The sequence below is a fragment of the Neopsephotus bourkii genome, unplaced genomic scaffold (genome assembly GCF_033783945.1).
Source record: "Neopsephotus bourkii isolate Nb327-2 ecotype Australia unplaced genomic scaffold, CSIRO-AGI_Nbou_v1 NB_272, whole genome shotgun sequence".
In the NCBI taxonomy this organism is placed as follows: domain Eukaryota; kingdom Metazoa; phylum Chordata; class Aves; order Psittaciformes; family Psittacidae; genus Neopsephotus; species Neopsephotus bourkii.
The window spans coordinates 13,613,317-13,625,745 of record NW_026900781.1 but is presented as its reverse complement, the minus strand read 5'-3'; the positions used below and the strand labels follow the sequence as shown (position 1 = coordinate 13,625,745).

Here is a 12,429-nt window from a genome sequence, read left to right as displayed (position 1 = left end):
ATATCAAACTCCTTCATGCCCAGCTGCTTTCTGGCATACTTTTCTGGTTGGGAAAAAGAGAGAGCAGCTAACCCAGCCAAAACCAGGACACCCAGTAAAATCTGAGTGCTCAGACCTACAGTGCCAACTCTCATGCCTTCTAGGCACAGAGAAAGCACAGCTAGCACTGTGTATGCATGTGCCTAGCAGGAAACATGCTTATCTATATACTATTTCTTTGTATCTCACATGAGATACAGCATTGAAATCCAGTTTCTATAGGATATCACACAAAGGAAGAGTCCCTTAGTTTTCTCCCTTCCATTATAGAGGTCACCATGAGCAAATCTCTCTGTCGAGCCTAGTGCATGATTGTTAAAGGCAGAAACATCGCAAAGCATGCTAAAACAAAGAAATAACAAGGCAAAAAGTGGATTAAGCACTAGCTTATAAGAAAAAGCAAAAGCCACAGCCTGTCAAGAGAAGAAAAATAGAAATATATTAAACACATACTTTGAAGGATAAGGAGCCAGATCTAAATATTTATTACTAGTGCAAAAATGTCTGCCTTCAGGTGCCTGGCCACCCAAAAAGTGGGTAAACAAACTGTCACTTGAAACTATACCTTACATCTTTCTGTCAAAGAATATTAAGCCAAGGATATCTCAACATTCTTGTGTTCTCTGATACTTTCCCAAACAACCCCTTTGCAAGTGACTTAGTGCACTACATCCCACAGTCCTTATTTTCAAAGCAAAACACAAGCTTTGCCCAAATCCTGACTGCATTATTCTACTCAATTCTGTTAAGCCACTGCCTGTCAAACCAAGAGGAAAGAAGTTTCTAGTCTTCTAGATAATAGAGGAGCATGCTGAAACCTATCTGCCACATGCCAATTCTTGCTGTTCATCCAAACATATAATTTGTTACAATGCAGTTCAGACAGCCAATTCACCTCCTCTACAGACTCAGCCCAGCTAGTAAACTATGTATCAGACTCAGATTTATTCTTTTCTTTCTATACTTTTTTGCTGCTGTTCCAACCTCCTAAACTACACGCAGAGCGAATCATGATACTGTCCAACCTCCAAGTTGTCAGAATGTAAACTATCCCAATAAAGTATTTTTTGCTCAAACAATTTGGAGCGAACAACACAAAGCTGGTGTGGAATTTTCAAGCCCCTTTTCAGATCGTTAACTGAAGAGTATTAAAGATCCACCAAGCTACTCACTGCCTGTTAAATGTGCGCTGTCCATACGAACAGAGCAATTAGAAACTCAGCACTGACCTGGCTATGCTGGGGGCTTCAGCAGACTTTAAAGCTTCTCATTTTTTTGGATATTGTACATAAGTAGAGAACAGAGTGAGCAGACAGTGGGGAGCAATCCTTTGGAGAGGCAAGAAGGCAGAAGCAGCGGATGCTTTTCTTAGTTTAGGAGATTAAAGAAAAAAAAAGCAGCAAGTACCTCCTGACCAGAAATAGTTATATTTCCAGAATAAAGTGATGTACACAGATTAGAGAAGGGAATTTTGGTTGGGTTTTTTGGTTGGTTGGGTTTTCCTTTTGGTGGTGATAATGTTCTGGTGGTGGTGTGCTTTTGTTGGTTGGTTTCCTTTGTTGTTTGGTTTGGGTTTTTGTTTTGGTTTGCTTCTGTTTATTTCTTTTCCCCAGAATCCTCAGAAAGCTCAGCTTCCTGCTGGTGGCAGATGGGATGAAAAGACCCTCTCTTTCTTTGTACTCACACCTATCAAAACAATACCAAAAATCCGGATATTAGCTGTGAGTGCCTCACCAACAGTCATGTCAGTGCAAAGACTAAAATAGACAGACTGTGACAGCAGCAGGGGAACAAGACATGAGCAGTGAGCCACCTAAGCCCAAACATCAGAGGCGAGAAGCAGGCAGTTTATTCCCCATGAGCTTTTCCCTCTTTTCAAGTTGATCCATAACTTGCTGACAAGACTTTTTTTTCCTTCCTTTTTTTGACTCATGATACAGAAGCTACATCCACAGCCCCAAGCTGGGTCAGGTTCCTCAGTGCTTAACAGGAAAGCTGACGTAATTAAGTGCAGCTCGAATTTTCCCAAAGTAATCTACATCTAATCTATATTCCCTCTGAAGTTATAATCTCTCAGCATTATTTATAAGGCAAAGAAAACCATACTTGTACCGCAATACAATATAGGTCTTTGTGAGAAATGTAACATTTCGCTTTTATATTTTTCTTTCTTCAAATATGCAATAAAACAGGCACAAAATACTACATGGAATATGCCCCATTGGCAGGAATATTTTTTTAAGGATAATAAAATGTCAAGAAAGGAAGCTCAAGATACATTAGTCATTTCTTTTAGAGGGACCATGCCTCACTAATACTGCCAAGTCTGTTGATTAAGATTAATAAAACCCATTGGAAATGCATTTTCAATAAGCATCAATGGCCTTAGCAAGTATCTTTTACAGAAAAAGAAACAGGCACAAATGTTTGCTATGCTTCTGGCTGACTGATACATATTTCAACTAAACAGTGTTGTGTATTCTGTAATTTAAACTGTCAAAGTGGTGACTGTACAATTTGTCCGTACATTAAAAAATATGCTTTTGCTTAGGGTTGGGGAGCAAAGTGAAAGTTGTGTGGTCTAACTGCCAATATTTTGCATGCCATGGCAGTTATATATCATCTAAGATGCTGTAGCAGCCCCTACCATATTCTTTTACTAAGATTTTAAAGAGTCACATTAGTCAAGAAAAGCTATCAAGTCATTCCTGCTGTAACAGCACATACACATATTAACTGCACAAATTATACAACAGATATAGCAGCCAGTCTCAGAGTAATTCTCTCATATCTTTACACAGTACCTAAACATAGGAAATCCCAAATCCTCATTTTGACTTCACTGTATAACCATACTATGAAGAAAAGTGGGATTACAATGAAGTCGCTTTTCCTCCTTCCCTAAACTTAATTTCCTTTCTGTATTGAGGCATAACATGCTCTGACAATGAAACTGCAACTATAGTACTTCCACTTGCTCTGGTACTGAAGTGGCTTTTGTAATTCAAACCATCTGTTTAAAATTATTTTATGTTCAACTTCTTCACTGAGCATTTTAGGGATTATAATAACAAATGACATCTGTTTTAAATTTTAAATGTGGTTCAGAAAAGCACATCCAAACCTGAGGCAAAAACCTCAAAGAATATTTAATTTTCTTTTTAACATTACTTGATAATCAAAATTACTCTGCCTGCCTTGCCAAAACCTTTCAAGGAGAAATTTGACTATGGCCTGCAAGGCGCCAATAAAACATCAAGTGTTCTAATACTTGAATGTACTGCAAATCACTTCGCCCAATGTCGACCTACATAATTTTCTCTGAATTATTCTGTAAATGTGGAAAATTGTACCCACAAGTCTCCCAGGCACAAAAATGTACTTAAAACCGATACCGACAACAGGACATCAATGATGGTACTTCTGTAAGAAATTATGACTGCTTTGAGGCATGAAAGATTAAAAAGAGCATCACCCTTTGGTACCACTTCAGCCAAGTGGAGAAAAACTCCCAAAGAATAGAAATTCAGCTTTACATCTGCTCAGTATGCAGGCGGCTACAAATTCAGAACTCAGAAAAAGGAAAACCCAACAACAACAAACCCGCAGTGGTTTTGCTGTGAATCATCTATTTCACTGGACAACAGCATTTGATGGAGGGGATGTGGTGGAGGGGTGGAAGGCTACATCTGTTTTCAAGAGGTAGTTGCAAATCTTCTTGTGTATTTCTTGACTTCTGGGTATTTCAGCAATACTCTTATCAGCAAGTCTTCTTCAAGCACCACTGTTTTACAGCTTAATGTCGTATTTTCAACTTAAGGTGGACTGTTTAATTCTTTTTGTGCTGCCAAGAGCACAAAAAGGCTTGCATTACTCAGATTTCTCCACTACTGCAAAAAAAATACAATTCTTTTTTATAATTGTTTTTTCTTGGAGATCTTGTAGACAGGTTTTTAATATTACAAGCTTTGAGATATACTTTTGGTAAAGGAAGGTCAGCCTGAGAGTGTCTAACAGAATCCAGCCCACAGAATCCAGGGTCAAGGGACAAGTGGCACTTAAGAAAAACACAAACACAGGAAAATAACTTGCTACAGCAGTCTTGCTGTCTCACTGCACCCCTCCATGGCAAATCAAGGCTGAAGGAAAGCCTCCTGAGATATTTTTAAAGCAACTTGCAAAACTAAAACCAAAAGTAATAAAGTATATGCACCAATACAAGCAATACAGTTCCTCCCCTTAGCAATAAAAGGGACAAGGATCAAACTCTTTAAAGTCATACAACAAATATTAACATAGAGCACACAGGGAATATATTGGAAAAAGAACAATTTTAGGTGCAATGAGCTTGGCAAAAGCAGCTTGCAAATATATTCTGTATACACACAAAGAAAACACCCTTTGAAAATAAAACAAACAGTGCTTAAAGTATGTTCCACAGAAGCTAGTGGGACTAAGGAAGACTTTAAAGACCTGACAGAAGTTGCTTGTCTTTATTAAAGTCACATTTTCTTATCAATATCAACCATTACAAATAAACATGAATTACCTCAAATAGTAACAACCCACACCTGTTGAATCTTGCGCACAAGCCTGTGAATGCTGATTTGCTAATACGAAGAGGAAAAAAAGGACTACAAGACAACCTTCCAAGCATACAGTAGTACTCTCAATGAAAGGAACACAGAAGTCAAATAATCAATTTGTAGGTTCCCTCGCTTTCAAAGTTTCTTTAAAAACAAACAAACAAACAAAAAACCACCAAAAACCAAGCCAAAACAAAACCTTTAGAATTTTTGAATTAAAAAGTCCTACTTAATTATCCTAGCCAGTTGAATATAATGTATTACTGAATGCTATTCAACTGGTATTGGTATTTTATTTATCTTTCCCTACCAGATTTCAGTTCATAGCAAAGCTGACACAGATTGAGGTAAGTTAAGTTTCCCACTGAGAACAGAAACTCATTTAAAGCCTGAGGAAAGCAATCCAAATCAGAGAGACACTGCACAACACAACTAATTGATAAGCACACCTCTGAAGAGCAACCTGTGAGCACAGTTATGGCCAGTGCCCACCTGGGACAGGGCCATATAGCCCCACCTGCCCCAGGCAGGCACTCTATGGGTCCTGCACCCCTACCAGCCCCCACAAAGCCAATCGTGCTCATCAGTACTACTAAGTATTCAGGACCAGAACAGACTCAAGTCCCTAGGTAACCCCATTCTGAAAACACATTGTCAGAAATCACTGCTTCATCATAAAGAAATAAGCACAAAGGGAGGGGAGGGGAGAGTATGGGGTATGTTTTCAATTCCTTCAATCACCACATGAAACAAACCATTCTATAGAAATTGCAATAGCCAAGTTGTGAAGTGCAGAATAAGATAAAGAGGCTGGTTTATATCACCTTCAAGAAAGTACTCAAGTTCTCAGCTAGTAATGTAAGTATATACAGTATTTGTTCAAGGATACTTGCAGGTCTAGTAAGAAATCCATATTCAAAGGAGTTACCTCCTCTTCAACTAGCAGCCATACTTACAACGTATTCACATTAAAACATATTCACATTAAAAGAGTATTCCTAAGTGTGCATAAGGCTGTGCACAAAGCTATCCATTACCTATACAAACTATAAGTTACTGCAGCCTGAAATACTTAGTTTAGAATGAAGTTCTTTTTGCTCCTCAGCAATCTCTACTGCCACGGTAAGCAACATTCATTATCATTCTTGACATACCAACTTGTAAACACCCTCTGTTGAAATCCTGTGAATTTATTTTTGTTTTTAAAACAAAGCCAGGCCACTTTCTGCAAGACACTTTTACTTTTTGGCTGCTGACCTTTTCAATGTCAAGCCTCAATTGTCTAGGCCTCCACAAAGCTTCAACAAAAGACACCTTAAAACAGCTTTTCATTTGAATATCGATATCTTTAGAACTCGGAACTCCAGAATGACTTTACAATTACGGTTTTCATACTTCAGCACACTGTTTCCCTTCCCCATCCATATGGTCCTTCACTATGGCATAGCATACCATCTTAGAGCTAACTTATACAACTGCTCTCTGTGAAGCCAACATTTCCAGGCAACACACACCATCTTCCAGACTACAGTGAGTGAAGCCCAAGCAACTGAAGTGTTTGTGGTGTCTTAAAAAGTCCTATCTTTTGTTCCCAAATTATGTCTCACTCAACTGTAACAGCTGAGTGAGTTTTCCCCATCTATTCATTCTCACAAAAACGTAATACACACATCATGAAGCTTGAACAAGTTCTCTGTAACACTCCTTAGGTTCTGAGTGTGTTCGCTTACTGTATTTTTGATGGTAGGCTTCCAAAAATCCACTGTTCACAGTAATGCTTCAAAACAACAGTTTTAGAGATGGGAAAACAAACCCAAACTTTGATTAAAAGGAATTTAGGGGGGTTTGTTTTGTTTAATTCTGGTCCTTATCAGACATCATGGGAGATAACATTTTTGGTGAGGCTGACAGTATTTCCAAGAGCCCCTTCATACTGCTGTACTAATTTGACTTCAAACCCCAAATTAACAAGCACTTTCTAAAGTCAGCATCTCCAAGTAAAGCTACAACTGTACCTGACACACAGGTAACTATTAACCTGCGGTATAAGCTATCCTCCTTAAAAAAAAATACCCTTAATACCGGAAGGGACAGATACAGTTTCAGAGAAATGGCAGAAGTCTTGAAGCAGAAACCACCACCATTATGAGTTTTAACACTTGCACTATTCTGTTCCTGCAGAATATAAAAATATTTTTGAGGTTAAAGTGTTGACAAAGCACTAAAATTCAATTTTTTAAGGTACTACAATAACCATAAAGACTGTTAACTTCTGAAAAGTTTATTTTGAAAGGAGGTAAAAGTCTTAAACATATATAGACAGACATTCAGGTAGCTCCATGTTAGAAGAAAATGTAAGTAAGAGTTGGTGGAACTCACAGATCTGCACCGTTTTAAAGCAAAAATCAGATTGGCTCAGGTTTTCCTCATTCTGTTCCCTGTGTCTTCATTGGGATTCCAATCAGATGGAAAAAGCCTACCCTACTTCTCTCACTAGAACACATGAATTTATACATTTCAAGTGTCCAGAACAGAAAACCTCAATATGGACTTTATGGAATTATTTTAAAAATAAAATTAACCTTGTCTGTAGTAATTGAAACACAACCTCCCTTATAGCTTGACTTAAACTGTGCAGTCGCTCTGAGAGCAACTGACACTGCACCAGAGCAGCACAGGAAGCAAGCACCCTTTACATACACCACCTCCCCAAACAGCATAGAGAGAACCCAAAACTGGTCATGTATTTAAGATCACTTAACTTCAAAGCATCAGCTCAAGATTTAGCACCCCTACCAAAATCAACACACTAAAAGCAAAGACTTAAATTTCTCTACTTATTTTCCATCTCAATTACTTCAAGTTTTACATTATTTTAGGGGAGGGATGGGGAAAAAGATTGGTCCTTACTGTAGAAACACACGGGAGTTGGCAGAAATCAGACCCCTGAAAAAAGTAGAATGTAGTGTCCGAGCTACATTTAACAACTCCCAGACACATGCAAACACGACCGATCGCCACTAGAGGCTGCTACAGGACATCAGTTTCCCCCTCCATTTCAAGGAGGAGGCACACCACCACCCGCGTATCATCAAGTTGACAATTAACATTCTTTACCTCTGCAGAAAGGAAAAGAAATAGCATAAGATTTCTTTAAGGGTTCCTATTTCTACCGGAGCACCAACACTGAAATGTTTTTGTTCTTATTTTTATTGTGGTCCGATCAAATTTTAAAGCATTTTCAATACACCACCATTTTACTCCACGCAACAACTAGTTCACACTCCACTACTTACTGTCTTTTTGCATAGTATCGACAACGCAAAACAGTAATGTAGAAAAAACAAGTCAAAGTTTATTACAGCACAGTGGAAAATTGATTACATTGCTTACAAAAACTCATGCAAATTAAAAACACAAGGGAAGTGCCAGCCACAGAATCACAGAATGGTTTGGGTTGGAAAGGACCTTAAGACCATCAAGTTCCAAACCCCCTGCCATGGACAGGGGCACCTCACACTAGATCATGTTGTCTAAGGCTCTGTCCAACCTGGCCTTAAATACTGCCAGCAACAGAGAATTTACCACTTTGGACAACCTGTTCCCGTACCTCACCACCCTCACAGTAAAGAACTTCTTCCTTATATCTAACCTGAACTCCCCCTGTTTAAGTTTGAACCCATTGCCCCTTGTTCTATCACTACAGTCCCTCAGGAAGAGTCCCTCTCCAGCATCCTTGTAAGTCCCCTTTAGATACTGGGAGGCTGCTGTGAGTCTCCACACAGCCTTCTCTTCTCCAGGCTGAATAGTCTTTTGTAGAAAATTTGCATGATGTGACAAGGGTTTGCTGTCACAGTACTGAATACAGCTTCTAGATCTAGAAATCATAACAACGCCCGTAAATTTTAAAGGCTGTACTTATAATCTTGATTCAACAGTTTTTAATTATTCGCAAAGACTGAAGGATCTCAGTATCAGTACAAATTCTTATCAGTATTTTGATCCCAACTTTGCTTTCAGTAAAGCAAGTACTTCCTAGCGAATCAGCTTTACACAAATACAAATCTGGCAAGTATAGTGGGAATGGGACATGTTTCAAACAGAAAAGACACCAGAGCTGACCTCATCCTGTACCATTTTTAGTGAGCTGAACTTCCATGCAGGAACAAACACCAGCTCTTGCTACACTCTGGATGTTTCCTGACAGGTTACACCTCCACATCACACTCCCAGATACACAAGTTATCACCAGATGTGTTTACATTGCCTCTCCCCCCGATTTCAGGCCTATCACGTACACCGGAGCCCTACATCGGCCCAGCCAACACAACCTAGGAGATACGCGAGGAGGCCGCTGGGTCCCATGGGGCCCGGGTCCTGAAGACGAGCTTCACACCCTCCGCCCCATCAACAGCCATACGCAGCAGGCTGTGCAGCCGCCCAAAACGGCCACAACCCTCCAGGAGCCGAGAAGTGCAGGCCAAAACCCGTCCCACAACCAGCACCAAGCACCCACTACCCCCAAGCCCCCGAAGGAAGCGCCCACTGCGCACGCGCCAGCACTCACTCATCTCCTTCGCAGCAAGCCCCAGCCACTTCCGCTTCCGCCTGCCTGCCCGCTCCCGCCCCCCCGCACAGACCCCGCCCTCCGGCCACGCCCTCCAATGCGCCCCTGCTCCTGCGGCGGAGGGGGCAGGCGTGAGGCCGGCAGGGGAGGGGCTCTGGTTTTCCGAGCGCTGCTCGTGGTTGGTCCGGGAAGCTCTCGCGAGAGTTGTTATCCGGAAGCGGCTGTGGTGCTGGTGGGAGGTGGCTGAGGCGGTGGGAGGAGGAGGGAGTCGTCATTGCCGCCGTTGGCGGTAGTGTCCGCAACAGGGAAGGGGGCTGGCAGCTGCCCTGGCCTTCCTAGAAGTGGTTGCGGCGGTGGCGGTTCCGCTGAGGCTTTGCCAGGGTAACGCCTTGGTAGTGGTCGCGCCGTGTTGGGCTGTAAGATGGCGGCGGCAGGCGGGGGCAGCAGCGTGAACCCCTTCCTCAGCGACTCCGAGGAGGACGAGCCCGAGGAGTCTAGGCCCGGCGGCAGCAGTAGCAGCAACGAGCCCGGAGGGCCGGTGTACCCGCGGCAGCAGCAGGAGGCGGTAGTGGCCGAGGGGAGCCCCGATGAGCTGCCGGGTTTGCGTGCGGCGGCACCGGGCGATGCTGGCGGCGGGGCGGGGGCGGGCGGCGGGACCTGTGCGGGGGAGCCGGCGCGGGTACCGATGGACGCGATAGCGGCGCAGCTTCTACGGGACCAGTTCTTGCTGACGGCGCTGGAGCTGCACACGGAGCTGCTGGAGAGCGGCCGGGAGCTGCCTCGACTCCGCGATTTCTTCTCCAACCCGGGGAACTTCGAGCGGCAGAGTGGCACGCCGCCCGCCGGCGGGGCCCTGAGTGGGCTGGGCGGCAGCGTACTTGGGGGAGCAGGCGGCAGGGAGCCCGGGACCGGGCAGCTCAGTAAGTGACCCTGACTCGGGGAGGGAAGGGTGCGGCGGGTTGTGCGGGAGAGGGATCAGGGCTGGTCGGGGATAGTTCATGGCGCGGCACTTTGCCGGTGCGTGTGTCCAGGGAAGCTGGGCGGCCGGGGCGGTCGGTTTGTAGCGCTTCGTGTTTTCTCCAGCTCGCGTGCGTGGAGCTGGGGGAGGCCGCAGGACTCATCCGGGGGCTGGGGAGATGGGGTGCCAGGACCGGTGTTACTCTGGTCCTTCTCACAGACTTGATCGAGCTTCAGTGTTTCCATGAAGGTCATGCGTGTGCCAAAAGCGGAAGAAATGTGAGAGATGCAGATTTTAGCCTGAATTTTTATTAGTCTCGTGGTGTAGACTTAATTTTTAGCTGCCTTGGTTTTTTTTGTGCCACTTTTAGTTACTCCTGTCAAGAGATAAACTATATGTGGCTAGGAGAAAGTTGGGGTTTAAGTCATGGCTGCCTTTTGTCAAAAATGGGGTGTCAGGAGCCAGCATGTTATTTCTGCTGATGCATCGGAATGGCAAAGTCATGCAACGATAGATCTGAGTTTCACCGGTCATGCACAATTGATACAATGTTTTCTATAATTAATGCTGGAGTGTTTACCAAGTGTCTGCAGTCGTTGAGCAACCTTTCTGCTATCTGGAGTTAGGGAGCAGTAAATACATTGAGTTACCATATCTTTCATGAGAAAAAGCGGTGCAGGTATTTGGACAGTCATCACATAGCTGGCCTTGCAAGTTCTTGAGTTTTAGCAGTAGAGCAGATGGCCTAGAAAAGAATCAGTTGTGTATTTTATCAATGTTACTGTCAAGAAACATAGAATTCTAATAAGGAAGTGGCTTTGAGAGAGAGAAGATGCCCAGACACCACACTTATGAGGACTTAATGAACTCACAGGAAAGTATTGAAGTGAAAGGAGCTGTGGTTAGCAGTTTAAGGACTTGTTTATGTGTATGTGCATTCTAAGACACCTACATTTTGAAAATAGTCCATAGCATTTTGTAAATAGTCCCATAGAATCATAGAATGGTTAGGGGTGGAAATGACCTTAAGATCATCTAGTTTCAACCCCTCTGCCATAATCAGGGACACCTCACACTAGACTGCGCTGTCCAAGGCTCTGTCCAGCCTGGCCTTGAACACTGCCAGGGATGAGCATTTGCCACTTCTTTAAGCAACCTGTTCCAGTGCCTCACCACCTTCACAATAAAGAGCTTCCTCCTTATATCTAACCATACGTTTGTTTTTTTAAAAAAACATTTCTAATGTTGCAAAGACATGCGGTTAGACTTAAAATTTAGAAATAATTGATAGTATCTATATGGCTGGGATAACAGACATCTGAACTTTAAATTTGTTATTGTTTTTCAATATCTTAAAATGGCATGGATTTTTTTTTTCATGATGTGTTGTTTATATTTTGGTTATCGTGTTTATGAGTGCTTAGGATTTCATACTTGGCTTTGTCCAAGAGCTTCAGTGTGGTGGTCTTCATACTAAGATTGGTGAATGTTGGAAAAAATTTGTACTTTAAGGCTTCAAACCAATATAAATTTTCATTTTATTAAAAGCAGCTTCCTTGGGGATTCCAGTCAATTCAACTGCTTGATTAAACTTTCTGTTTTTCTTTGTTGACATACTGTTTCCAATTATTGATAATATGCATATTCCAGTAGAGTTAGAAAAACACCAGCCTGTGTAACTGTAGGGTAATACATTCAAAAGAATGATCTCTTACAATCCTAGAACAGTGTACCCTTCTGTGAGGACATCTTAATGATTATATTGTGTTGACCTGCTGAATGATAGATGAGGATCGGAAATAAATATTAAAAAAGGAGGGGAAGGATGGGACATTAAAATTTATTTTGGAGCAGTTTAGTAATACTGAGATGTGCTGAAATTAATATGCTAGAACTTAGGTTAAAGGTTAAAGGTCAGTATTGTGAATTCTGGTATCTACAGCTTAGAGTGTGCTTTTCCAAGGATTTTTTTAATATTTTTTTTTCTCAACAATGATTCAAAGGGCAGTTTATATTGAGTGACATTGAAAGGTGACAGATCCAGAGCAATGGAAAAAAAATATCTTTTTGTATAGCTCAAGTAGATTTTTGTACTTACTGCCTTCAGATTTTCTTGCACTCTGGAGTCTAGCATTGAGATAGCAATTGTGACAGTGCTGTTCAGCCTGATTGTGGTTAGTGTCAGCAGGAGCTGATAGCCTTATGCCTCTGAAATTATACTGGTTTCCAATGTTAAAAAACGGAAGCACACTATGGGCTGAAAATTGTATGGTCTTTGC

At 42.2% G+C, this 12,429-nt stretch overlaps 1 protein-coding gene across 5 annotated transcripts in view; it reads left to right on the top strand.

Annotated features, from left to right (window-relative positions):
* The first annotated feature begins 9,405 nt into the window (after positions 1–9,405).
* The window catches only part of RELCH (RAB11 binding and LisH domain, coiled-coil and HEAT repeat containing), a 75,299-nt gene continuing 72,275 nt past the window's right edge, over positions 9,406–12,429 (top strand). For 2 of the 5 annotated variants that reach the window (XM_061346664.1, XM_061346662.1), the window contains exon 1: positions 9,417–10,112. In XM_061346664.1, the coding sequence (XP_061202648.1) occupies positions 9,614–10,112 (499 nt within the window). In that variant the 5' untranslated portion in view covers positions 9,417–9,613. Of the gene's footprint in view, positions 10,113–12,429 lie in introns of all 5 variants that reach the window. The other 3 variants (XM_061346666.1, XM_061346665.1, XM_061346663.1) reach the window with 3 other exon arrangements.